The sequence below is a fragment of the Crassostrea angulata genome, chromosome 8 (genome assembly GCF_025612915.1).
Source record: "Crassostrea angulata isolate pt1a10 chromosome 8, ASM2561291v2, whole genome shotgun sequence".
NCBI classification, from domain to species: Eukaryota; Metazoa; Mollusca; class Bivalvia; order Ostreida; family Ostreidae; genus Magallana; species Magallana angulata.
This window is the reverse complement of record NC_069118.1, coordinates 46,495,611-46,523,498: the sequence shown is the minus strand read 5'-3', so window position 1 is coordinate 46,523,498 and position 27,888 is coordinate 46,495,611. Positions and strand designations below refer to the sequence as shown.

The 27,888-nt window shown below is 33.2% G+C and overlaps 2 protein-coding genes and 1 pseudogene across 2 annotated transcripts; all 3 read left to right on the top strand.

The window, feature by feature from the left end:
• The first annotated feature begins 2,579 nt into the window (after positions 1-2,579).
• On the top strand, positions 2,580-5,937 carry LOC128159149 (carbohydrate sulfotransferase 8-like). The gene is made up of 3 exons (XM_052822204.1): positions 2,580-2,679; positions 4,107-4,259; positions 4,753-5,937. The coding sequence occupies exons 1-3, from the start codon at positions 2,623-2,625 to the stop codon at positions 5,863-5,865; spliced, it is 1,323 nt and encodes a 440-aa protein (XP_052678164.1). The 5' UTR covers positions 2,580-2,622; the 3' UTR covers positions 5,866-5,937.
• A 9,583-nt stretch (positions 5,938-15,520) lies between these two features.
• LOC128159148 (serine/threonine-protein kinase PRP4 homolog) lies at positions 15,521-19,689 on the top strand. Its single transcript, XM_052822203.1, has 9 exons — positions 15,521-15,660; positions 15,917-16,112; positions 16,271-16,387; positions 16,486-16,539; positions 16,652-17,449; positions 17,571-17,740; positions 18,614-18,678; positions 18,807-18,901; positions 19,396-19,689. The coding sequence occupies exons 2-9, from the start codon at positions 15,917-15,919 to the stop codon at positions 19,512-19,514; spliced, it is 1,614 nt and encodes a 537-aa protein (XP_052678163.1). The 5' UTR covers positions 15,521-15,660; the 3' UTR covers positions 19,515-19,689.
• A 3,085-nt stretch (positions 19,690-22,774) lies between these two features.
• LOC128159147 (uncharacterized) lies at positions 22,775-25,281 on the top strand (annotated as a pseudogene).
• Positions 25,282-27,888: the final 2,607 nt, after the last annotated feature.

Below are 27,888 nucleotides of genomic sequence, written 5' to 3'. Positions count from 1 at the left end.
TTTTATTTTTGTAGTGGTTGTATTTCAATAGTGGATGTAAAGTGATTCTTCAGATGAAAAACATTCCCAACCAGTATTGAAATAATTTATTTCAATAGTGGTTTTATTTCAATAGTGGTTGCAAAGTGATTTTTCTAATGAAATGCATTCCCAACCAAAGATTTAAAACTGTATAGTATATATAGGATACGCATGGTTTCTTAATAATGCAATGCTACATGCAGACATTTATCAGTTTTTAGATTAAATCGACTTATTTTAGTGCCCGTGTACTACAGTAGATACAAAATATGCTAGCGTGCGGCGACTAGCCTTACCTCACCCTCTACAAAATACATGTATTTTATCTTCAGAAAAAATTATCATGATGCATTAAAATTTTCAGATCTGAATTAAAATAGGTAGATCTATATGTATCAACGCACAAATTTTTGTCACTTAATTTACACCGATTTTTCACGATTTTATCGCATCTGTGAGATTACTTTTGGATTAACCCTCGTATAAAATGGGGTTTTATTGTGTATATGTTGCATATTCTAGTAAAAACCGTGTATTTACACCTTTGGTATTTTAAGAAATTGTTTTAATGCCATTTATTTAATTGAACACAATAAAAAAAATTAAGAAATATATTTAGATTTATCACCTTTTGTAAAAAAAAAAATTTAAACGATTTTTGCGTACGTGAGCGTAGCCATTGTGCTTTTATGACGTCATGATAAAAAGAACATAATATGCAGGAATACGTTATGAAAAATTGACACAAAAGAAAAAGTGCAAACCTTAGAAATTTTACATTTGGGTTGTTTTTCCGACAGTTATTAATGAATCCATCGTTCTTATGTACATTTGCAATGCTCCACATAAATAGCAAACTTTTCTTTATTTTGATAGTTTAAGATGACCCACTTTAAAAACCAGATAGCAGAATTTATATAGTGTTTCTTACAAATGACATTACGAATCATACACAGTTACAAAATTTGTGGGTAATTTCTAATAATCTGCATTTGAGTACAAAAAATTACAACCTGTATTTTGAGAGGCCATTAAAAAAACCAAAATGGTAGATTTTCGAGAGGTACGATAGCATTGGTTTATATAACCTTTGGTTAAAAAATAAAATATTTTCCTGCTGAAGTAAGTAAATAATTTGTCATAGTGACATATGTATTATCAGGGACGTATATCCCAAGTAAACAAATAATTATACGTCCCTGGCATTATATATGATAATTACAAAATTCCTTTTACAGATTTAATATTAAACTCTCACTTTAAAACTGTTACAAAGAGAATAAAATTTGCATGCATGTTTTAGGAGTAAGTTGGTTTTGTTAAGTGTTTCTATCTTAGATTGTTTAATTCATAAATAAAATAAGCGACGGGTGTAGTTACATATTACACCGATGAACAGAGTACTATAATTAGTAATATTTTGACATATATTACAAAATTGTATCCAATTTTATGAATTAAGCGACATCACTGCTTATTAAAGAATAGACAATGTGACAAAAATTGCTTCTCAGTTTCAATTTCATTAGATCTAAATTCACATAAGTTACGTATTCTGTCCTCGACCGCTTCTCCTCTGTGGCAACTTGTTTCAACCCTTAAGCTAGGGAAGTACACCATATCTAAACACTTTCGATTTTGATCTGAAGGGTTTTGAGAGATCTAGCGTGACGTATTTTTCGAGTATGTATTTGTATAGCTGGATTAAAAAAAGAATATAAACAATGTATGTGTCTGAAGTTTTGGTACATGCACACCTGAATATTTTGGAGCAATTCGGTTTAAAATTAGTACGTACATGTATAACGTTTCCTCTACAGGTACATGTATAGTGTATAGGGTAAATTACAAGGTGTACAATTTGTGTAAGTACTTTCCATGTCTAAAGATTCTAGGGTATTTTTAACTTGAGAGTTCCAGTTAGAACTATTGTTTTGCACACGGTCCAGAAGAAACATAATTTTGGTGAAGCGTTCATTTTGTACACATACATTGTACATTATATAGTCGATTCCAAAGACGCAACACATTCAATTTGGAGCTTAATAACTACCCGTTTTTCCTTTGGACCGCTAGCATCGGAGTAAAGTGGCGAATTTATATTAATGAAATCTATTACTGTTGTAGATATCACGCTAAAACCCAGTCGATATTTTGAATTCTTTTTTAATTAACTTTACACACATTACTCTTATGTACAACTGTTGAAAAGGAGTCAAATATCTCTCATTGACTATAAGCAAGAACATTTAAAGACTAATTTCTCCTTTTCCTAAGCTATGTTAACTGCTAAATTGATTATGTTTTAGAAAGTATTTTTTTTTTTTTTTACAAATATTTAATTTGATCAAATACGTAATTGACTTAGTCCAGACATCAGAATACACAGATACTCGATCGAATTAAAGAGAAATAAAATTTTCTCGTTGCTTACCTATCCTATTCATATATAAAGATAAAAGGATGATACGATACGGAAAGAAAATCGATGATAAATTATCAATATCTTAAAGCACTCTGCCATGTTAATATACCGTCGGTAGCCAGAGGATTTTCTTTTTATCTTGGAAGTTTAACTTTTTGCAGGCAAGGCGAACCATTATGTCAAAACGTGTTTACAAGACGATATTTTGGAGTATTTTGTTTTCCTTATTGGCGGTAAGTTTTCATATTTTAGGTATTAAAGTAGAAATTATTTTGTGAACATTTTGGGGATTGATTAATTTACAATTAAAGGCATTGATTTTTAAAGTAGTAATGAAAAAAAGGATTTTTATCTTATTTGTATGATCTGTATTTTTTATGCACCGTATACAGCCCTAGCGCGGGGTAGTCGCAAAAAAATAAAAATAAAAATGGGGAGGTCGATTTTCTCCGCTTGGGAGACGGGAGAAATTTATAATAAGTAAAGGCTTCTGTAGGTATTTATAACAAGTCTTTCCTTCTGTGTAACTTTTTGACAGTAATTATCTTACTTTTAATTACCTTTGATAATTGATAAAATGATTCAAAGGTAGATGTAAATATATAACAAAGAACATTGAACGCTTTATTTGCGATTCATACGTATGTGCTATGATTATAGCAAGCATACAATGAACGTTACCCGCTAACTCAGGTTTTGTACTTTTCTTCAATGCTAGCTACCTTTATACCCACATGAATCACCAAAGAAAACATATAATTGTATGAATAAACTATAAATAGTTGGTGACTGTACATGTAAGAGACATAGATATATTTGGCGTACAATAGCTGTACAAAATGTATATGTAATTGAGCAGTCAAAAATATAATTTATAATAAATATGCACCATGTCTCAATCGATCAGCCCCATCCCCCCCCATTTAAAAAAACAGCAGGCATTATTCTGTACGCAATTATTCTGCAGACACCACAAACCAAATAAAAAAAATTACAAATAATAAAAGTCATCGACGCGTTATTAAATTATCATATTGACAAGAGCACGGGTATAACCACCCCACTTTAATTTACTTCCTTTAAAGTGCACCAAAACGAAAAGAATTTCATTACAACTCGTTGCCGTTTCTATCACGGAGTGTGATAGAGAGAAAAACCAAAGAACAAATAATTTGTAATTTAAATGTTTGATCTTGAATTATTGTGTTTTGCTGTTTGCTTGTGAAAGTTAACGTTGTTTGGTACGTTATGTGCCTTTGGTAAGGTACGAGATAAACAAAAGTAAAGCTATCAATTTACATATGTAAACTATGTCTTTATTCGAACACATAAATTTGCATTCACAGCGACCGCTTATAAAACCCTTAGTATATACTATAAATAATGATAATCAATATCAGATAATGTTTGCAAAATCAGAAGAGTTTATACTAAAATTAAACACACACTTTTTCCCCCGAAAAAAAAAACCCCAATGTAATATAATTATCTGAACAGAAAATGCCCCGATGATTCATTTTCTCTAATATTTGTTAAGATCTATAATTATTGCGTTAAAGAGGTTTATAATTTTGTCGATGGTTTTAACTGTCTGTAACATGGATTTTAAATTTCGTTAATTTTAGTCGTTTAATGAAATTCAAACTTTACGCTTCCACAGATCTGTTGGATTTCGTCTTCAGGAAACCTAGGCTTCAATTACCAGTTCTATGTTGGGTCATGGTCGCCACTTCAGCAATCTCCATACCACGAGCGGGATTTTAACAACTATATGATGGATGACCCATCACGATGTCCTATGTTACGTCACAATGTATGTGTTTTGTTTATAACCAATTTTTTGTTCATATTTATTTCAATTTAAGCTACCAAAAAACCCCACCCTCTCCCCCACAACCCCACAACCCCCAAAACCAAACAAATACACAAAAAACCCTCCAAGCAAACAAAGTAATGTAACAAGACCAAACAACAAAACAGAACAAAAGACGAAAAAGAAATAATTGGGTACTTTTCTTTTACTGTACAATTTTGTAACTTTTCTCTAAATTAATCCGAATATTTGATGATTTGATGAGGTAAATAAAAAAAAAATTAATAAAAAAAAGAATCGAACGAAAATGTACAGTTACTAACACTGTCCACAAATATCAGTACCATCAAATCTATGAATTTGACTTATTTTTAAAAAAAGGGATACCAGCAAATATCAGTTAATTAAAACCCATGTAAAAAAAGAAGTTGTTAAAAATTCATTTGCGTAAAAATAAAGTTTATAATAATTTATTCTGCTATTATTTTGACAGATATTCCAAAGTACCAATCCAATTCAACTTCACCGTCAAGCTATTCTTGTCCACAAGTGTAAGACAAATCGATTGTCCAAATCTGCCTCCAATGGTTCGTCGTTTACCCAGAAATTGAACAATAACATAGCATTATACGACCCCATGGGCTTCTTGTACTGTCGAATACAGAAAGTAGGCTCGACTTTTCTACAGAAGACAATACGCAACGTGTTTGCAGATTTAAAATTTATTGCTCCGAGAGGCAACGCAATGCTGACCAATCGATCAAAGGATTTCATCGATTGTCTGTCGAAAACATCCAAATTTATGTTCGTGCGTGAGCCATATGGCCGAGCACTGTCCGGTTATGTAGATAAACTGTTTGCCCCGAACCCATTTTACTGGAGATCAGCTGGACGCTTCATCATAAAAACTATAAGAGGATTAAAGGCGAGTCCTTTGTCGCTTAAATGTGGTCATGACGTCACATTTCCAGAATTCATGAAATATGTCATACACGCGCAGAAGACGTTGACGCATCGTGATCGCCATTTTTATCCAATGTATGAACATTGTTTTCCTTGTGATATTAAATATGATTTCATTGGGAAAATGGAAACATTTCGTAACGATGTATCGCACATTTTGGATGTCTTTAATTCCACGTATTCAGTGGGAATGACTTTCGAAAACTTTGAGAAAGAGTCAGACTTACAAATAGCTTCAAGTCACATAAATCGTTTGTTTTCCTTTAAAAGACACACACTACAATGTGAGCCATTTCGCAGGTCTTTTCAACGAGTTTGGAGAGACCTACAAATTCGAGGAGTTCTTCCTATAGACACCAAAATGCCGTTTATTTTGGAGAAGATGAATACAATAAACCAGACCCACGTGACTGATGTCGTAACACGGATAATTCAAAATGTGCAAAACCGGACAAAACTGAAAGAACAGCGACTGGAAGCGAAAATTGAAGCTTTTAGCCAACTGTCAGCAGATATAATCAAAGAGTATAGAGAACTTTACCGATTGGATTTCGAACTGTTTGACTATCCTGCTCTTCCCGACTTTGTAAAAATTGCTATTTCGACGCCACCAAAGCACCTCAAATACTTTGACATATTTTGAAATTAATATGTTTTCGGTTATTGTTTTCTATGCCCATTGATTGTAAGCATAAGTATGGATAAGCCATTAAATGATGACAATTTGTTAAATTCTTCGATTCTCCAAAATTCTAGATTTTTTTTTCGAATTGAAAGCAAATTCGCTCTTTTAAACAGAGAGAGAGAGAGAGAGAGAGAGAGAGAGAGAGAGAGAGAGAGCGAGAGAGAGAGAGAGAGAGAACAATCACTATGCATGTACATAGTCATTTGGGGTTTTTCATAAAATGAAAATCACTCAAATTAAGCGTGAATTGATCATTTGATATGCAGATCACAAGAAAGACCCTTTTCACGTAAATTCACTTCATGAGTTTTCACCCGAAATTCCCACGAGATGGTTTTGTTTTTCGCACGCCTTGTATTGTTTTTCTATGACAACATTTCTATTACACACCAGTTACAATCTGTAAACAGTGGCGTAGCGTGCCCTATATATGTGTGTTTCATTCGGCTTCAGTGACGGGCGTAGCGCGAAAGGGGGTAGGTTCGGGAGGGGGGGGGGGGTCGCAAAGGGAGGGGGGGTTAGGGGACCTTTTTTTTTTTTTACTAAATCTTTACAAAACGGACGCAAAATTACAACTTCTGAGAGCAGACATTTGTTAGTTTTAACAAATTAGTTAGGGACCATTAGTGGCCATTATGTCAATTGAATTTAATTTCCTGTTCTCAGTCTATTCTTTTCCTAATAATAAAATAAAATCTATTTTTCGTTAATGAAATTGAAAAGAAAGCATTCATACACCGTATCCACAACCTACTCTGCATGTACATGTATTCTGTAAACAAAACCCACGTACGCCCAATGGGAGCGCACCCATTTTGCAGTTAAGCAAAAGGTACATGTTTTGCAGTATATGATAACATTTAATCGTTTTGGTTATGTCATAAATTGTCTTTTGAACCGTGTGGCTTTGTAGCTACACAGATGGGATTTAATTGAATATCTTGCTCTATTCTTCAGAGAACATACTAGTATTCTTCTAATTTATGTAGTTTATCTAATCATGTCAAGCTGCTTCCCTCCCTATTAAACAAGTTATAAAGGTATGGAAAGGGTGGCAGCTTGACAGTTGAGAGTTGGTGGGTTTAACATGGATCAAGACTGAACATTATGTTGTCATCTTCAAGATATTATAATATTTTTTTCGCAATTTAATTTTTTCTTAACTGGAAATTTGGCGAGGTCACTCTGACATAAAAAAACTTTAATGAAAAAAAATTGATCGTCTTTTTTCAGATATGAAGCATATGCGTCATTTGCCTCCATTGCGCTACGGCCGTGTACGTACAGTGTATTTCCATATTAACTTCTTTTTCATAATTGATACGCCACATTTACATGAATTCAGTCCATTCATCGAAAACAATATTTTTATTACACAGACATGACAACGTTAAAATCAATGAACCAGACCATATGATATTTATTGTTGAGAAAGTTGCCTTTTTTAAAATTCAGTAAAATCGCAAAAGTAATCATTTTAACTTAACTATGGAATGTATATTTATATTATTAATATTAATTATATTGCCAAGAGTTTTGGTTTTTTTCAGTGAAAAACACCCTTCAATTTCAGCTTTTCGTGGATTAGAGTTAACACTTTCGCAATGCAATTGCATGTCCACTGTAATATTAATCCCCTCCCCCTTTTTTTGGCTTTTACAAAAGATTTGATGGCTATTCTGTAAATGAACCTGGAAGTTTTGTTAACAGGTCAGAGTTATTAAAGTCAGCTTTGTTATAGATTTAAAATCTACACAAAAATTTTAAATTTTGCTTTAAAAAATTATGTGTAGGCATTTGCCTTTTTGCCTTAATGGACGCTATGCCACTGATAAACTTCATGTTAAGTTAGGTTATTTGTTAAAAACGTTGAATTACGCCAAATTCTATGTAGAAAATTGGTGTTATGCACATTTAAGCAGTCAGTATTCTGAGGTTTACATGTATTGTTTTTAGATTCATAACCTACTTGTATGTCAGACAATTTTTTGTACAATATTGACGAAATATACTTCTTTTTTATCATCTCAATGTACTGATTTTAGAGCTCAGTTTTATGCTGATAAACAGAAATAATAAGCTATAGGGGTAAGGGCCACGAATGTATTCTACACTCATGTTTCAAATATAGTTTTCAATCAATTCAGTGATTTTAGAAAGTAAATTTGTAAAATTGTTAACGATACATGCACACGGACGGACGGAATTCAACATTTGACAGATCACATGATTAAGTAAGAGGACCTAAATACATGTAAATTATATTTTAGACCTGCTATATATCATTTGTTTTTGTGGTACATTATTATGTAAGAGGAAGATAATCAGCAGTTACTATTTAAAAAGAAACCCGGTCCAAACTTAGGATGATATGTGATCGAACCAAGGAAAAACTGTCGATCACGTGATGATGATACATTTAATTACAATAGACTGCAAATGTTGAGATATTGATTTCTCCAGCTAGCATCGATGGAATAAGACATGTACAAGTTTTTTTCTCTATTTATACCTATGTAAAAATTCAACTTAATTAAGGCCCCACCCTACATTCTTGAATCATGATTTGAACGGATCTACACTACTTTAGGATGCTTTCATTTGAGTTTCAGTTTTTGGGGCCAACAGTTTTTTGAGAAGATCTAAATTTTTCTATATTTATTCCTAATATGTAATTTTTAAAAACAAAAACAATCTCTATTGTGGACCCGCCCTATTTCATCATTATCATGGTTTGAATAAGCTACAGGTCTGTTGCTCCAGGTCTTTTGTTCAAACCAGGTGGAACAGTTCCTTATGTGTTAAAAAGTTGCAACTTATAACGCTCAAACTTTAAAACTTGCTTTAGTTTTGGAATAAATTAATATTTTCCCGAATATATTTTGTACTGATATTTTATTTATAAAAAATCCTCGGACATTTTACTAAACATATATTACTTTACTAGCCTCTGATATTCTTTTAAACACCATCATCACCCCCGTTAATTGAAGTAGTGTAGTTTGTTTACATATCAAAATGGCGACTCTCGATTTACACGTGAATTTATCATATTTGAAATTCAGAGGTCGGTTACCGTGTTTATGATACTGAGGCAAGTTAAGCAACGTCACTAGCTATATACGTTATACTATATAGATTTTGTCTGAAAAATTTATAATGCTAATTTTTTAATAGAATGTTTGTGGAAATACGATGGTTGTACCGAAAGTATTGATACAACCTATATATTGTGTTTTCTAAGTGACGGATTTTAGTCAGGTTAATCGGTTCAAAACTAGCGCAAGTTTTTTGTGCTTTATAACAAATAAGCAATTGCAGCTCCAAGGACGCCTATCCAAATTTTTTGAGACCGAGGGGGATGTGGGGGTACAGACCTGCAGCTAGATTTGACAATGAATTTTTACTATCTTAGAATGCTTCCACACAAGTTAGAAGCTTTTTTGGCAGTATAGTTTTTGAGAAGAAGATTTCATGAAAATACAAACTCAAATATTCTTAAAGCGGCTTGGTCCGATTTTCTATCAGTTTTTTTTTAACCACTTTTAAACGAATGTTAAAGGGTACTGCGTTGTTTCGCCTCATACATTTACATTGTATTAAACTTCATCACATGACGTCAAGCTGGCTTTGATTGTATTACGACTTTGACATTGCTATAAATAAAGGACATAATGTTTTTGAAAATCAAAAATAAACATATGATTTTTAAGATTTCTTAAAATATTTTATGCATATTGATGATTTCTGTTAAGTTCGCGAGAGTTATCTTTCCTGCGGTATTGTAAAAGTTATTCAGCATCTTCATATATGGACACAAAATCAACGTCGCCGGAGGTAACCGCGGTAAAATCTTGGGAGCGTCATTTTAATAGCGTGGGTTCTCACTTCTTTCAGGACGCCGATAGCTAAGCATTGAAAATTTTCAAAGCGATCTATAAACCACCTCCACCCCTCCACCTTCCTTTTTTATGAACATGTTTATAAAAACGAAAAATTCTTGTGTATTTTCTTTTTTCTTTATTAAGCATTGCGCTTTCAGACCACAAGGATTATTTTTTTCATAAATTATCTAATCAATCACATCATTGATTACATCAGTAATGGGAGTTATGGATTATTTTAGTTGTAAAATATTATGGGTAAAGAATTAAATATTCATAATTTTATGAACTTATTAATTATTGTTATATAATCATCTATTGTCATTTTCCTGATTATTTCAAACCAAATTTGGTTCACAATAAAGTCACAAAAGTGGCAGAGTGCAATATACCTATTTGTTATGTGATGTTTTGCTGTACAAAGATGAAGGGCTCAGGTGGTTCAATTTTGAGCGGATAGAGGTTAATTATTTCATGAGTGAGAAATAATGCTATATGCAGTAATGGTCTATTTTGAAAATTATCAATTATGGATAAATGTACATTTTGTTCACAAATATATCTGAAGTTTGCTTTGCAATCGATGCATAACATGCGGGTTGAATAAACATATTAATTTTGGGGACGAAAACAAACCCTTCCCTTTTCTAACCATTCCCATGATGAAGTTTGTATTTTTTGTATGCCCATAAAGAAACTATTTTGTTAACTGTGATAAACTTTGAAAGGAGACCGATTATGCTGGTGTTAATAGACGAAAGCCTATAACTTTCTAAGATGATTGGTTTGTATGGATATATAATAATTTATTGCTGTAATAGCCAAAAAATCAGACCACGCCGCTTTTATTATCTCCATTTGAAAGTGGACTTGGTCCGTCATCTTAACAAACTTGAATTTGGATGCTTTGGGCCAAGTTTTGTTGAAATCGGCCAGCGGTTCTAGACTGCGTTTTACAAATTAAAGAATTTACGGCATACTACCAAATTAGTCAATGCTAATTGATCACAAACTATATAGATCTTTGAATTTAATTATTCTGAAATATAATTATAGATATGAAAATAAGGACAGATTAATGAATTTATATAAATTTTGTTCGTCAAAGATCATTCCACGAGATTGAAATTATTTACGACTTTGTCGCAAGTTTTTTTAAAATTTTTTAATGAGGTTAAAAGTTTACAACGACAACAACGACAACGAGGCCCAGTTGACAGAAAACGGACAAATTTTGATCAGAAAAGTGCATTTGAGCCTCTGGCTCAGGTATGCTAAAATAATTACTTTTAAGAATATGAAATTTATCTCTCTTTATCGAAATTGAACGAATAACTCATATCCGCATTGTAGCTTGAAATGTTGAATATTGACCCTTTAGGCGTTCCGTATACAAGGTTCCCTGTAATGACGAGATTATCAATAGAAATTGAAACTATTTTAAGGAGGCGTGGCCTGGTCAGTAAGATTTTATCTATAAAATATATTATATACAAATAATACATGTATGAGGACGTGTGTGTAATTGAAAAATAACATTAAATGAAAGGTGTAATGAACTACCAGATAGAATATATTAATTTTCTAAACGTTCTGGTGTTTTGTTTTGGTTTCGTTATCGATCAATGAGGAATAACTCTTTGCGTCGTTTGAGAAGCATATTTATTTAAGGAGGTCGATTTGTTTTTTGTTTTTTTTAATTAAAATTTCATTTAGTAAAAGAATTTTCCGCACTTTGAAAATACTAAAAAATAGCTATTTTCCTCCAGTTGCAATATCTTGATAAGTAATATATTTTTCTACCTTTTGGTTATTATAACATTTCGGTGTTTTTAGTATATATCACTATGTTCACGGTAAGACAATTTTCCGTGAACATTAGGGTACCGCGACTTCACCATCTCCAGGGCCTACCTTGCCTATTATAATTTTTATTTAAAATAATCAATTTTTACTTAACACACACTAACTGAATTTAAACTATTTTTAAACACATCTGCGGCCTTATCGTAGCCACAATCGCAAGTTCTCGGACCTCTCGGATATCAGCTGGAAAGACCCGAAAAGGTGCGATTGATAGAGGACATTGCGCGTGTTGTCAAGTACTTATCATAACTGACATCTCCTTAGGACAGGACTTTAAGAAACATCCTTTATACTCATGGTGTATACATAGATACAGCGAATACCGGAATGTAGGAAGCAAAGAAGAACAAATTAAAATGCAGCATTTATTTAAAATTTTATATGAAAAAAATCAGACAACAAAAACAAGGAATAAAAGAAAAATAATATTAAATGGTTCACAGATTTGATCAAATTATAGACAAGTTTATATACAGTTTACATACTAATCAAATTCTCTCCAGAAGTACACGAGTAATACTGGTTTAGAGTGGAGCAAGTCTATTTTGAATGTGTTCCCAGCAGGCATACGACGTTGTACCAACGTTGAAAATACGTTGATCATGGTTGACGACGTTGATCAACCAAAATACAACGTTGTGCGACGTTGAAGAAAAAGACGTTATCAACATGACAAATTTTCAACGTTAGTTAGACGTCAGATATTCTGACCAATATCGACCAAATTTCTCATACATATATTTATAAAATTGTATTTTTCATAATTTCGTGTAATTATTGAATTCTGTAATTTGTGGGCATAAAAAGTGAAAAAACATCATCAGTGATGGCAAAAAATCGCACATGTAAAGAATTTACATGTATGCGGAAAGCGCGCGATAGGCATTGATCTTGTAACCCCCCCCCCCCCCCCAAATATCTACACAGCTTGAAATGATTTAAGTTACTTTATGAATCATTTATATATATAGTGTTAATGAATAAAACTGTTGATAGTGAAATAAATTCAGTTATGGCGAAAGTTAGCGCATGTAAACAAATTATGCGGCAAGGTGCGCGATAGCCATTGATCTATTGCACATCCTCCATATCTGCTCAGCTTGAAAGCGCATGCTGGCCAGACAAGTATTAATTACTGGCGCGAACAAATTACCGCGCCAACTGAAACAAAGAACCAGTGTCCAGCTGGGGATAAGATATCCTAGCTGGGAAGCCATTTTGAACGCCATTCCAAACTTGAGACCGTGAGGAGCAGCATTTATAAATTCTACATCGACCTTTAATACAAGGACATTTTGGATTTCATCCTCTAAAATAGTAAAGTAAGTGTTTCTTTCAATTATATAATGCATGTTGTATAATGTTTTTATTTTTTTCCAAGCTAGAAAAAAATGCTTAACCGCATGGCGCGTGTTTTTGAATTCACCACTAACGAACAGAGAATGCATGTAAAAATTGATCGATCTCTAACTTACATTAGTCTAATAATATCAAAGTATTGTTAGCCTTGAAAATGTCTTTAAGTTTTTGGTGTTTTTTGTGGTGTTTTTATTTTTATTTTTCACCACTAACGTTAGTAATGTTATGTACGATAGTTCACACGTATCACGAATGACTCTTTGGACGAGTTAACTAAGAGAATTTCCGATTTACGTACAAGTTAACAGAAGAGTGAAACTATAAATAGAATTGGGATTTTATTGTTGTCGTTGATCTTTGGTCTCCAACATAACGATGCAAGTTTTAATACTCAATAAGTGTACCCAGGCAACTGATCGAAGCCGTTTTGTAATACAGTATATAGAAAGTAATAATCTTATCTTTTACCTTCGATGGTCTTTAAAGGAAAACAATAAATCCTTTAACACTAACAGTCCATATTCAATTCACAGTATTGAAGACAGTACTTTAGGCCTAGTATATAAGTATTTATATTTGTAATGATTATGATGTTAATATTAACTCAAAGTGATGATATTATTTATAATGGTTAATCAATACAAACAATAGAAACAAAAACTAGCTGCACGTGCATGTATTTTTTTGTTCTATTTAAGACATGCCCTATCTCAGAAACTGGAGACGGTACAATACATTTGTTCATGCGCTTGCACAATCAAGCAGCAGTGAAAATGATGTTGAAAATCAACTGCAGGCAGTTGGGGGCCAGCAGACAACTCCTGAAAGGTACACCTCCTCTGTGCAGTCAGATTCTGGGGAAGATCAGCAACAGCAGCACATTAATGAACCAGCAGATTATGACAGTGATTCTTCCATGTCCGTTGTTTTAACAAGTGATGAAGATAATGAAAATGAGCCTGAGGAATGTTTACCATCACAAATTGCAGAATGGGCTACAAAGTTTAAATGCACTAGATCATGCATTAATCATATACTTGAAATTTTTAGAAAGCAAGGCCACAGAGTACCAAAAGATGCACGTACTTTACTTCAGACACCTCAAAGTATTGATATCATTAGAAAATGTGGTGGCAATTATTATTATTTTGGGCTGCTATCAGGACTTACGAAAACTGTGTCATTACATCCAAATCATTTTGAAGATGAAAACTCAATTAAACTTTCATTTAACATCGATGGAGTACCATTATTTAAGTCTTCCTCGGTACAATTTTGGCCAATCCTATGCAGTGTCAATAGTTTTGAACCATTTATTGTTGCTTTGTTCTGTGGAACAAAGAAACCAGACTCAGTTGAGGAGTATTTGCTGGACTTTGTTGAAGAACTTTGTAATGTTGAAAATACTGGGTTTCAATTGAATGATAAACATTTTGCTGTGATCATTGACTCATTTATTTGTGATGCTCCTGCAAGGTCATTTTTGAAATGTACTAAAGGACACAATGCATACTTTGGATGCGATAGATGCACAATTAAAGGTGTATGGCGTGGACGTGTTGTTTTTGAACAACCAGACGGCATGAATATGCCGGAAAAGAGAACTAAAGAAGATTTCAATGAATTGCAGTATACTGATTATCAATTAAAGAGGTCACCTTTAGTTGATATTGGTATCGATTGTATCAAATCGTTTCCGCTTGATTATATGCATCTTGTGTGTCTTGGTGTGATGAAAAGAATTTTGATGTTTTTAAAATCAGGACCACGAGAGTGCAAGCTATCCCATCTGCAAATAGAATTACTTTCGGACAAACTTGTTGCTCTGAATGGGAAAATGCCTCGAGAATTCGCAAGACAGCCACGTTCGCTTGAGGTTCTCGATCGATGGAAGGCAACAGAGTACAGGCAATGCATTCTATACACTGGCCCACTTATTTTCCGCAACATAATGCATGACCAAATGTATCAACATTTCCTAGCTCTAACGGTTGCCATGTCAATATTACTTGACTCCAGAGATGCTTCTAGGAATCACTACCTGAATTATGCAAAAGAATTGCTTGAATACTTTGTCAAGAAAGCACCCCAGATATACGGAGAGACATTTACTACCTACAACATTCACTCTCTTGTACACATAAGTGATGATGTTAAAAATTATGGTGTTTCACTAAATGAACTAAGTGCCTTTAGATTTGAAAACTATCTTCAAAAGTTAAAGAAATTTGTGAAGAAAGCACAAAATCCTATTGCTCAAGTTGCTAAACGGTTGTTTGAACTGGAAAGAACTACTGTCAAACCATGGATGAATGTTTCAACAACCTATCTTTCCACAAAAAGAAAAGACAGTTGTTTACTTTTAAAAGATCAGTCGTTTGCATTTTTGCAAGAAAAAAGAGAAAATGGAGAATTGATATGCAAAGTTGTTTCACAACAGAGACTGGAAAATTTATTTATTAATCCATGTGAATCGAAATTAATAAATGTTGCCGTTGTGAAAAACACAACATTGCAGAGGCATGGACGGGAAAAAATAATCAGAAAGCATGACATAGATAGAAAAGTTGCATGTTTGCCTTATGATGGGAAATATGTGCTGTTTCCTTTGCTGCATGGAATTGAAAGGCAATATTAGGATAAGGTTGGTTTTTAGCACTATCAAGTATTGTAAAGAGAGATATATATTGCTAAATTAGTTCTACCGGTAATTGTAATTTCTTTAATACTGAATTGGTGACTTTATAATAAAATATATGTCAGATAATAATTTTTTTTTAAACATTACAACTCAAAGAACTCTTTTCTTGTGACATTGATGACAAAAAACAAACTATGTTATTTATTGAAAAACATAATATGTTTAAGCATTTTGCTTAATTTTGATTTTTTAAATTAAGATGGACAAGAAGTGGGTAAGAGCTGTGTGGAGAGAGGATGAAAAAGAGATGGAGCTTGCCATACCCAGTGTATGGGTTGAAGGAAATCGCATAAGATGGCCAAATACATCAAATGCAAAATCTGCACTCAAAGAATGCAAGAAACCTGCTGACAAATGGCTTTCATTTGATCTGATAAAGATCAAGTTTTCATCAGGTAACTTCTTAATTTATTGATAAGAAACCGAGTAATTTATGTTTGAAGATGTAAAAAATGTAGGGAAGTCAACAAAGTTAACAAAGAATTTTTTGTATACATTTCTCATCAAGTCAATTGTACCTTCTCTTCATGCATTGTTTTTCTTTTAAATAAAGACGACTATCGAGAATGTGAGGACTATGATGAGACGACAGCGGTGGAATCTGAGTGTGACTCAGAACCAGTAATGAAAAGGAAACCAAAAAAGAAGGTCATGAGTGACTTTATTATGGGTGAGCTTGCAATTTATCTACAAACTTGAAGATTCTTTTATTTGTTATTTACTTTGATATTTTGATTAATGAAATATATATAAATTTTGTTTAATTAGATTCTGCTGAAGACAATTCATCAATAAAAACGCAGAAGAAGTTACCTGTAGCAGGTTAGATATTGTTATGCAAATATATATCCAGATATAAAAGAGGACAATTTATTATGGTAATTCCTTATTTTTTTTGGAGCATTTTCCAACAATTTGATATATTATACTTCAGCACCAGTTATGCCGCCAAAACCACCCCAAAAAATCTCTTCTAAAAAAAACCAAGACCAGTCATCACTTCAGTCGTCCAGGTCTCGATCACCTTCATCTTCTACTAGAGATGAAATGGAAACCAGACGTAGCAGGTCTATTACACCAAGCAAGTCCTGGGCTAGTTCAAACAGTCGGGAGAGCTCGATGAATAGGTCGATGTCACCAAGAAGTCCCATTCGCTCAACACAAAGGTCCAGAATTTCAACATCCAGAAGTCCAATTCGCTCAACACAGAGGTCCAGAATTTCAACATCCAGAAGTCCAATTCGCTCAACACAAAGGTCCAGAATTTCAACATCCAGAAGTCCAATTCGCTCAACACAAAGGCCCAGAATTTCAACATCCAGAAGTCCAATTCGCTCAACACAAAGGCCCAGAATTTCAACATCCAGAAGTCCAATTCGCTCAACACAAAGGCCCAGAATTTCAACATCCAGAAGTCCAATTCGCTCAACACAAAGGTCACGAATCTCAAGGTCCAGGAGTCCTGTTCACTCTTTGAACAGCTCAAGATTTTCAAGATCAAAAAGCAGAGACAGGCATCACAATAGGTCAAGGCACTCTATGTCACAAAGCAGTGAAAGGTCAACCCTGAGAAGAGAAAGCCCAAAAAGACTTAACAAAGGATCTGAACATTCCAGGAGCTATGATAGGCCTTGTAGCAGGTTAAGTGTAGAGAGCACCCCAACACTTCCATCTCTTTCTAAGCGAAAGCAGCATCAGTCCTCAACAGACTCCTTTCCCATGACCGAAGAAAGTGAGTACAGTTAGATGCGTTACAAATTTTCAATTCAAGGGACCTTTTATGAGACTGGAATTTTTGCTTATGATGCCTTGGGTGTTAAATGTTTAATACTTAGTTATATTCTGTTTCACAGGATTTCAGAGAAGAGTCCTCTACCTTCTTGTTGAAATAAGAGACCGTCTTAAGAGTCCAGTAACAACAGCTTCAAATACAGAAGACGTTGATCTTGTTACCATAGACTCAGAAGAAGGATTTGAAGCCTTAGACAGAAGACTTGAAAACAAAGACTTTAAAGCCAGCTTTGTAAGTAATTGAAAATAGATGTAAATTGTCATGTTTCGTGTAGAATTATGTTGTATTTTTATATACATACTATACATAATGGGCCTGCCTTATGTGCCACCGGGCAAGAAGAGGTTAGGTGAGGTGAGGTGAATATACATAAACTCTAAATTCTTGATCAAATGAGGGGAATTATTCTTCAAGTTAAATCACAAGAAGTAACCCTCAAAGATTTTCTCTAACAGTCAGGAATTATTACAAAAAAAATTAAACCTTTGGTGCTGGACTCAGGTTTTTTATTCTCTTGATATGACACAAAATGACTGAAATGCAGAATTAAAATTAGAAATTGTGTATAGAATGAATATAATGTTCTCCTTTATTATACATTTGAGCATTGAATCATTATTTTATGAAAGATATTGTATCATAACAATAGCGGTGTGTGCATACAAATTTTCATAAATAACTAATGCGCATTATAAAATTTGTATGCACACACCGCTGCAGTTATGAGACTATATCTTTCAAAAAATAATGATTTAAAGCTTATATTTACATTTTTCTAACTTCTTGCTTTGTCTGCAAATGTGATTTATATGTCAAAATTTCTATTTTATTCTAAGGATAAATTCAAATTAATGGAATGGCCATTGTAACAGCCACAAGCGTGAACTTTGATTCTCGCTTGTGACGTTGCATTTTACAGCGTTCAAAGTTTGTTATGTCACGGTTAAACTCGTCATTTTAACCTTTGAGTTCCGTTTGTGTGTTACGGTCTTATTACTTCAGTATCTTTTCACACACTTTACATGCAAAAAATATTTGGAATGTAAATTTATATATTGCAGTAACACTACAAAGTATGAATGAAAATGAACAATTGCATTTCAGAAATTCTTGCTTCAAAAGATTGGAGGTACAGATGGTACTGACCACATGAAGAAAGCAATGTTAAGGTAAATAAAGAATGATGTTACTGAATAATTAAAGATCATTTATTGAAAAAATCAATGTATGACATTGTATTCAGAGTGATATGAAATACTAAGTATTTGAAGTATGACATATTTCAATTTATTTTCAGAACTATGACAAACTCGTACATGGCTGGTCTAAACATGAAGGGAAAACGGGGAAAGAAAGCTTTTGGTTCCTCCCAACTCTACCTCCTTATAAAAGGTAAAATGTTTTCTGATTTTTACTACTGTCAAATTTCTCATTTGTAGTACATGTAGATTGAAACAATTAAAACATAATTTGATTAGTTGGTGCAGACGCAGAGTACTGTAGATTCCTCATTTTTCATGATTACTTCATTTTGCGATTCAATTATTTAATGCATCAAATTGCTAGAACACATAATTTTTATCATATATATTCATTTACACCTGCCAAAAATTAATAGGGAGATCATAAAATCCGCGAGATGTGCTTTTGGCAATTTTACATGGATATTAATTCCTTGTGTTTAATTAGGAATCTACAGTATACATCTATTTAAAAATGGTGTGTTATCTTTATGGCAATCTTATTGAAATTAGATCCCGTGATCTGCAAGGAAAAAGCCACTGGAGCAGATCAAAGGATCCAATTTTGGTTGAATTGTCTTTATGTAAAGAAAAAAATATATACAGAGGAACATATATTATAAAGCACCTTTATGTCTGTTTCAGAAACTGTATTGACATCTCATACACAGTATACAGAATCAAAATTCAATGAAGATTTGGCTAAATTCCTAAAATATGCCCCGGAGCGTGTGGGAGGAGGTGGAAGAAGGAGAAGAGATTGACTGTTTTTCACGTTCACTTGACCAGAACTAATGATTTTACTCTTTTTCATCTTCTTAAACTAATGTTTTTGTGAAAAGCTGGCTACAGATGTGAGCTAGGTTATCCATCAGTGATTTTAAGTGATACTTTCAATTTATTTAACTGTTTCTCTCTTGAATAAATTGATTAATGATATTTGTTCTGGTGTCATGTTGTTCATAAAATAATTTGAGGCAAAATGATTCACTGCAATTAGCGAAAAAAAATCAGTGTTCAAGGTCAAACAGTTGTAGCATTTCAACCAAATATCAACTAAATTTAAACGTTGTAACAACGTCAGAAGACGTTAAATCAACGTTGAAACAACGTCAGATATCAACGTTGAATCAACGTCAAAATTTCAACGTCCATTCAACTTTCATATTCAACCAAAATTCAACGTCATTTCAACGTTGAGGCATGACGTTGTTTCAACGTTGAATCAACGTTGAAATGCCTGCTGGGTTTTGTTTGGAAAATTTGCAAAACTGAGAAATACTATTTTTCTTAATTCTGATGTTCATTTATTAATAATTGTCAAAAATCATGGAAACGAGAACCTGGAACTGACATTAGTTGACAATGATGCAAGCTATATCTTTTGTTTATATCTGCTGCGATCGCCGCAACGGTCGCACGGTACAACATATTACATGTAGGATTACGTTTACTCAGTGTTTGAGATTTCAAAAAATATTTTTACAAAGTTCAATACCTGAAGTCAAAAGTTGTTTTAAAAACACAAAATTACAATTTAATTTACAAAAATCAAAATTGATATCCATGTTTTGTTTATTTGAGGAAGATATGATACGATGAAGGAAGATAAAAATTGAAACTTAGGAAATTCGGACTTATTTCTTCATTTTTTTTTTCTCTTAAAAAACTTTTTGTCGCTTTTGTAGTTGCAAAAGTTAAGTTTCTACGTGTTTTTTCTATATCGTTTTACATATTTTATTGTTGTATTATATCGTGTATTATTTTATATCACTGGCTGACACGAGATAGGACAAATCTTTAAAATACTTTAAATTACTTTCAGATAGAATATCTTGAAAATTTGATCATTGACCTTATATAATGTTAATGTCGAAGAATAAATACAAACAATAAAAGTGATTTTAGGCAAACAATGGTTTGGAGCTCCTATTAGTCATTTTTTTTTTAAAACTCGATCAAAAATGCGTAGAATTTTGAAAATTGATAGAGGAAAAAAGGATTTAAAATATGAGCTTTAAACGATTCTTTGAAATATGAAACTAGTATAGCTTTTCATATTTTTTCATTTTCTAACCAACAAAGTGTTTTATTATTTCTTATAATTGCAAAATAAAAACAACCTTAGAAAGGGTAGACAGTTTTGACAATTTTTTAATAAACATTTAATGAACATTCAGAGGTCACTAGCATAAAAAGTAGGTGATTGGCCTAGGTGTTTGAAAGTGAAAAACAGCACCACAGTAGTTGGGCTACAATGTAGAATAGGTAGTTTTTCGTTCCTTTCAGAGGAATTTTTTTTCGCCTCTAAGTAAACGTAATCCGTAATGAAATTAATCGATTTTCCGTGAAATGAAAAACACCGTGAAATATACTAACACAGGAAACCGTGTGGACTTAAAGACGTTTACAGTTACTGAATTAACCTTACTTAACAATGTATTTCATGTGAAATCTTGGAGCTTAACACCTATTAAAAAAGACTGACCTCTAAAATGACCTAAGGAACGCGCGTGTCGGAGATATCAGTATTCTAGTGCTTCTAAGGCAAAGGGCTTGCTGATTTCACGAAATTTAATGATCGATAAAATGAACATGGTGTTATTTTGCTAAGTTTTTACACATTCTTGAACTTGACAAATGAATGTAAATTGTTTACATATGATTAAAGAATTTTGGCTTACTAAAAGATACGTAATAATTGCACCAGTGATGGGGTCAATTACTTTTCAAATTCATCAATTAAATTAAAATTACTTTAGTTCTTTTTTAATTATTCGTTTTTTCCTAGTTTAGATGTTTCAAAACTCGAAGTTGTTTATAATCAACAAACTTAATCACCGAGAGGTAAAGTTTTCTTCGTGTAATCAAATACTTACTGATTATTCCGACAATACATATTCCTACTTATTGAGTTGATTTTCTATAAGTGTACGATATAGTACATGCAATATATTATAAGTTTATTCAAAAAATTCCCAAATTCCATCAGGTGGTCAAATAATTGAGTAATAAAAACAATGCATATGAAAGTACTGTATGTGATGTTACCTTTTTTGACAATGTACTTTAAAGTTGAACACTACTCATCAATATGCATCAATACACGGGTATATATCGTCTTCGTTACACCCGATTGCATACCTGAGAATCGTGACCTACATGTATTTGTAGTAATATTTGCATTCTTCAGTGTCTCTACCTGTGATAACACAACGTATCGATTTTGTACAATACATTCCAATAAATTCAAATGACGTATAATAGGGGCGGAAGTGGGGTTTTCTGATTAAAATTCAAATATGTGATCGTACAATTTCTGTAAATATAAACATAAGTAATACGGAATCATTCTTTGAATATTATGAGGTGATGATGTCTGTCGGGCATGATAAAATCTATCACAAAGCCCTTCGTGATTTGATCACACCCCGACCAAAATTAAAATCGCATAATACCCAAATAGCGATTCCTTATTCCTTACTTACCTATGTTGTCTTTAAAGTTTGCGTTTTTATTCCTTGTTTTACGCGCATTTTCTCTTTGTTTATAATGCGCTGACATGTCTATTTGATGAAACTTTTCACCTAGGTAGGGATTATATGGTAAAATTTGATAATTTCGACGTAAACGAAAAATTCGGCGATGTAAGATGGACAGAAGTGAGACATATTAAGTAAGTTTGGAGAATAACTTCTTTTCCGCGAGCCTGAAATTTATGGAACGTATGGACCAGGTGATCCTTACATCATAGTAAAAGTGACTTAGCAGGCATACAGTAGATGAAAGTTTGAAATCATATCCTTGGATATGAAATACATGTATTTGTTTTTAAGTTTCTTCTCTTAGCGATAAACAGGGTTCGTACTGAATTGGAGATGTCACAACTTTTTCGAGGTCATAAAATTTGTCTTTCTATTATTATGAAGGCCCTAAATTTAATCATATGAATTCAAACAATGAAATATCAAGTTTACTTATTGGCTATTGTTTTGATATAATATTATGAGACATTCTTTCAGAAATGACAATGGCTGATGAAAAAATACCCGACACAGCCCAGCATTATTTGGTGTGTGGCACAGAACTTTGTGAGAAAAGCTGCCAGATTTACTGCAATGACTGTCACAAACCAATGTGTGAACAATGCAGAAATGAACATCAGAAGAACCAAGATACCAAGAACCACGAAGTGGTCCCTTACAAACAACGGAAACCAAAACTTCCTGTAGAAAAATGCAAGTTCCACCCAACACGAAATATAGAAATCCTTTGTAAAGACTGTAACATGCCTCTATGTTTTAAGTGTGTCGTCAAGAAAGGACACTCTGGTCATAAACTTGAAGACTTGGAAGAAATATATGCAGAAAATTTTAAATGTTGCCAGGAAGAAATTTCCAAAATCCAAAAAAATTTTATGTCAACTTCCCAAAACTTGAAAATGGAGGTACAGGAGGATAGAATAAATATAAAAAAGGTTATGAATGACATCAGAGATTCTATAAAGGCTGATTCCGAGTCCCTCAGAGAGTTAATAGAAATGGTTACTTCAAAAAAATTAGAAGAGGTCAATACGATAGAAAAATCCATTATATCAATGCTAAATTCACAAGAAACAACATATGACGAGTATATTAAATATCTTGAAAATCTTGACAAAGAGTTGTCAAGCTTCCTGTCATTAACCAACATTAAAGAATTATTTTCTGATGAATTTGAAAATCTAAAAACCAAATCCATACCAGACACACCTAAACCAGTCCTCTGGACAGTTTTGCGATGATGACGTTTACAAGTTACTTGGAAATGTATATATTCCAAATATTAAACCCGATAAAAGAGAAGTAAAGCCCATGGAAAATTCTCTTACATTGTTAAAGTCTACAGATAAAAGAAAGCAAGAAGACAAAGAGAAGTCTAACGTGAAACAAACACTGTCATCCTCTGTCAGCAATGTCAAGAAGTACACAGTACCACATGTTGACAGTGTATTTCATTTGTCACTGGGTAAATCAGGCAGACTCTGGGTCAGTGATAGTCAAGGTAAACTTCTCCAAACAGATCTACAGGGAAATCAGCTTCAGAAGATAACAACCAATGGTAAAGGTGAAGGCTACCACACAGTCACACAGGACGGGGATCTGATCTATACAGACAACAAAGTCATCAATAGGATAACATTGGATAATACAATCACTGAATTCATTAAAACAGGAGAATGGGAACCACTCAGTATATATTCCTCCCACATCAATGGGGACATACTGGTGTGGATGAGGAAGGGTGGAGAAAGTAAAGTCACCAGGTACAACAAGACAGGGACAGAAATACAGAACATACAGCGAGACAATGAAGGACAGAAACTTTTTTAGTTCTTTACCAGCCTATATTACAGAAAATATTAATGGTGACGTCTGTGTATCAGACTATAACAAAAAAGCAGTAGTGGTTATGAATAAATTAGGACAACACAGGTTCTCCTACACAGGTCAGGGGTCAGGGTTTTATCCCTATGGAATATGTACCGATGTACTCGGTCACATCCTGGTGTGTGATAGAATCAGTGACACAGTCCATCTTCTGAATCAGGACGGTCTGTTCTTGTCTCTACTACTTACACCACAACAAGGGGTAACGTGTCCCCGTAGTTTGTGTGTGGATAATGAGAACAATTTCTGGGTTGGACAAATCTTCACCAATACAGTGACAGTGTACAAGTATCTACAGTGAAAATTACATATCCATACAATTATTTGGTATTATGTGTTTGTTGTGACAGAATGGAACATCAACACAGAGTTAGTGTACAAGTATATACAGTGATCATCGCTTATGCAAACATAAAACAACTACACCAAGACAATATACATCTATGACCCCCTTATGTAAATATAACTCCAACACCGTGACATTGCAAAAAATATTATAAACATTGCTATACTGCAATCGTGAACAGTGTAGATCTGTAAATAGTAACCTGATTAAACTTTCAAGTATAATTGTGACGTCATACACAAGGCCTTTTCCGGTATTTTTTTTTTAACATTGAGCAGATGACACTTTTTTCAGTAGTTTTTTTAATAGAAAAATATGTACACAGCCGTCACCCGCAATGAAATTCACATAATGACTATATCATGTGACATTACATAAAAAATATGAATTCGTTCTGGGCTACGTACGAAAGCCGAGAAGGATCATTCGAGATTCGAAATACGAGATTCGAAATACGAGATTCGAGATTCGAAATTCGAGATTCAATATCTAAATTAACCAATCAAATCAAGGATCTGAAAATATGTATCCTAGCGACATCAAACTGTTCTAAATAAAAATCATACGTACATGCTCTTATATACAAATATATGCTATGTTCACTTCTCCCTACCTAACTAAATAATTATTTGTATTTACTTTTACACAGAATATCTAAGTAGACTAGTAATAATGCAGTGTGCTTCGCGGATCTAAGTGATTTTGTTTGCCCTGGTGCATTTCCACCTGATGCGTTTGAACCCTAAGGTATTTCACCACCAGTAATAGTTTTAAACCCGGGTTTATTCACCCCTTTTGTGTAAAAATGCGGTTATGGTAGAGAACTTCATAAGCGTAGCTAATTTTTTCTGGGTCCTAGGCCAATTTTAAAAAAATTTAGTATGTAAATTTAATAAGCTCCAATTTTCCCGAGGAGGGGGTCCAGATCCCCTGACCCCTTCCTTTCTAGATCCCCGCATGAAGATTAGTACATGTATCTAAATAATCTAAATATAAATAATCTGTCCTGTTTCACTAATAAATATAAGCATTACTTATTGTTTTAATGTATGCATACAGTGATACGCTAGTACTATGATTATAAACAAATCATTGAGATATTATCACATCATACGGAATTATTAATAAATACATTTTTTTCCTTTTCCTCAGTAAACAACTTATCATGAGTCTTACTTTTGGAATTGTTTTCAATATAGAAGGATACCTACTCTCTACAATTAAAGGTAGGGATGATAGGGTGCCAATTTGTTCACATTGCCGATTTCTTGTGCAGAGAACAGTAAAACCTTTTATTTGATTGTGCATGAATATTTCAAAATTAATTGTTGTACATATATTTTGTTATAATTCATTCATTGATATATCAACAAGAAAGAATAAAAGCATATGTTTCACAGCCAAGTTAAGTTTCTCTGTAGTTTCCTACCCCCCTACCCCCCACCGCACCAAAATTGACAATAATTACATATAAGTCATACAAATGTTTACGTTTTTTGTAAGTAAATCTCTAAAGATGTAAATTAGCACTGCAAACAAAGATGTGTGTATCTAATATACTACTACATTACACATAGCCGATGAAGTTAATGTGTACATATGGTCAACGTACATGTGATTCTAATATACATGAAGGCGGACGTATCAGGCGAGGATCCAGAAAATTAAATTTCAAAAATGATCGGTTGAATGACATTAAATGCTTTGAAAATTGTTTTAAACTATCGCACGGGTCAAAATGCGTGATAGAAGCTATGTACAGTGTAATTGGAAACTTTCATTTTATATCAATATGTAGTATTACCTATTATAACAAATGAGAGTATAGCACAACTGCCACAAGCAATACATGTCCTTTACCGGCACCACCTCCCTCCCCTTAAAAAATGAAACAATTGCCGTTTTATTTGCTAAAATGTGTGTGGTTCAAGATTTTTCTAAAGGACATACCCGATTAGAATTGAAAAAGAGTCGTACGTTTAAAACTAATTTTGTCAAAATTTTTAGATTTATTTGGTTATATTTTGGTCCATTTGGGTAAATATATGCACCAGCGCAGCTCTAATTTATATATAATCAGGCCATAAATTCAAAATATTTTCAAAAATCAATAGCTTTAAATCCAGTGGATGAAAGAAAAGGAAAGCAAGTCGAACTCGATGAGTGCTAATACCTGTGTTGAATGAATGGTACAGAAGGATATGCGCAAAAAAGTCCCGTCTACTCTTTCCTACCCTATAATTATTGGAATATTCAATCCGATTATAAGAGTCAAACTAGAGCAGAGCTCGTGGCAAAGCCCCGAGTAGGTCTTCCGTTGTTGCTGCGAGTTGAAAATATATGTTATATGGTGTCAAACGATTATAATGACTATACTTTCAGTTCTGCTTTTGTTATAAAAACGTGTTGTGATTGAAAGCCTGTATATAAAACGTGTTTTGAAAAAAGAAAGGAAGAAAATATTTTAGGAAAACTATTTGTCGAGCAGAGTTTATGTAATCGTTTCAAACATTCTTTAAAAAATGAGATGTTTAATGGCGAGTTAAATTTTCAAAGGGTAGCAAGCATTGTTATAAACAGTATGTACTGGTGATTCATGTCAGGAAGTGTATTTCTTTTTTAAACTAAACCCGCCTACAAAACATGTAAACTTTTCTCAAAGATAACTTCTATATTAAAATATTTCTAAATTTTTTGAAGACTATGTGCAAGTTTAGAATTGCGTGCTGACAAAATGTACAGACCCTAAAACGTACTACTACACCAAAAAAGCGTGCGGCCTACGTGCGAGAAACGTTTCGTGTAAACCTTTTAGAGTTTCATGTAAACCGTTTAGCGTTTCGGGCAAAGCGTGCGAGAACCGTGTGAAATGTTCATCAGATTTCATTCGGAACTCTCTGACAAGTTAATTGTTTCAAAATGGCGCCCGTGTTTTACATTACTTTAACAAAATTGAATGAATTGTTAACAAACAAAAGAAAGGTATATGTATTAAAAGACGACTAGTTACAGAGTAAATGTATATTTAACGTTTTCATGCGATGTTTCAGTACTGAAACAATATTAAAATTCGCTATACATAAAAAATATTAAATAAAGTTAGTGCAAACATGATTTCTATTGGAACAAACCTAAATCAACTTTAACTTGCACGATCATGTTTTGATAGGCATGTATTTTTATTATTTATTTACATCGATAACTCCTACTGATAACTCTTACTGAGACCATTTGGCTGTGTACAAACAGCACACATAACCTCGGACATCGGGTGAGACCTGCACCTGGCTGAACCTGTCAATCAAACTCTGTGTATTTGTTTTCATTGGATGGTCAGGCGTCTTTCTTTTGTAAAAAGCCAAT

Bases quoted from the DNA above. Each gene is read 5' to 3' on its own strand.
- LOC128159149 (XM_052822204.1), top strand. From the start codon at position 2,623: ATGTCAAAACGTGTTTACAAGACGATATTTTGGAGTATTTTGTTTTCC. The intron at 2,680-4,106 runs GTAAGTTTTCAT...ACGCTTCCACAG, and splicing joins TTTTGTTTTCCTTATTGGCG to ATCTGTTGGATTTCGTCTTC. The intron at 4,260-4,752 runs GTATGTGTTTTG...TTATTTTGACAG, and splicing joins GTCCTATGTTACGTCACAAT to ATATTCCAAAGTACCAATCC.
- LOC128159148 (XM_052822203.1), top strand. From the start codon at position 15,917: ATGGACAAGAAGTGGGTAAGAGCTGTGTGGAGAGAGGATGAAAAAGAG. The intron at 16,388-16,485 runs GTGAGCTTGCAA...TTGTTTAATTAG, and splicing joins CATGAGTGACTTTATTATGG to ATTCTGCTGAAGACAATTCA. The intron at 18,679-18,806 runs GTAAATAAAGAA...ATTTATTTTCAG, and splicing joins ATGAAGAAAGCAATGTTAAG to AACTATGACAAACTCGTACA.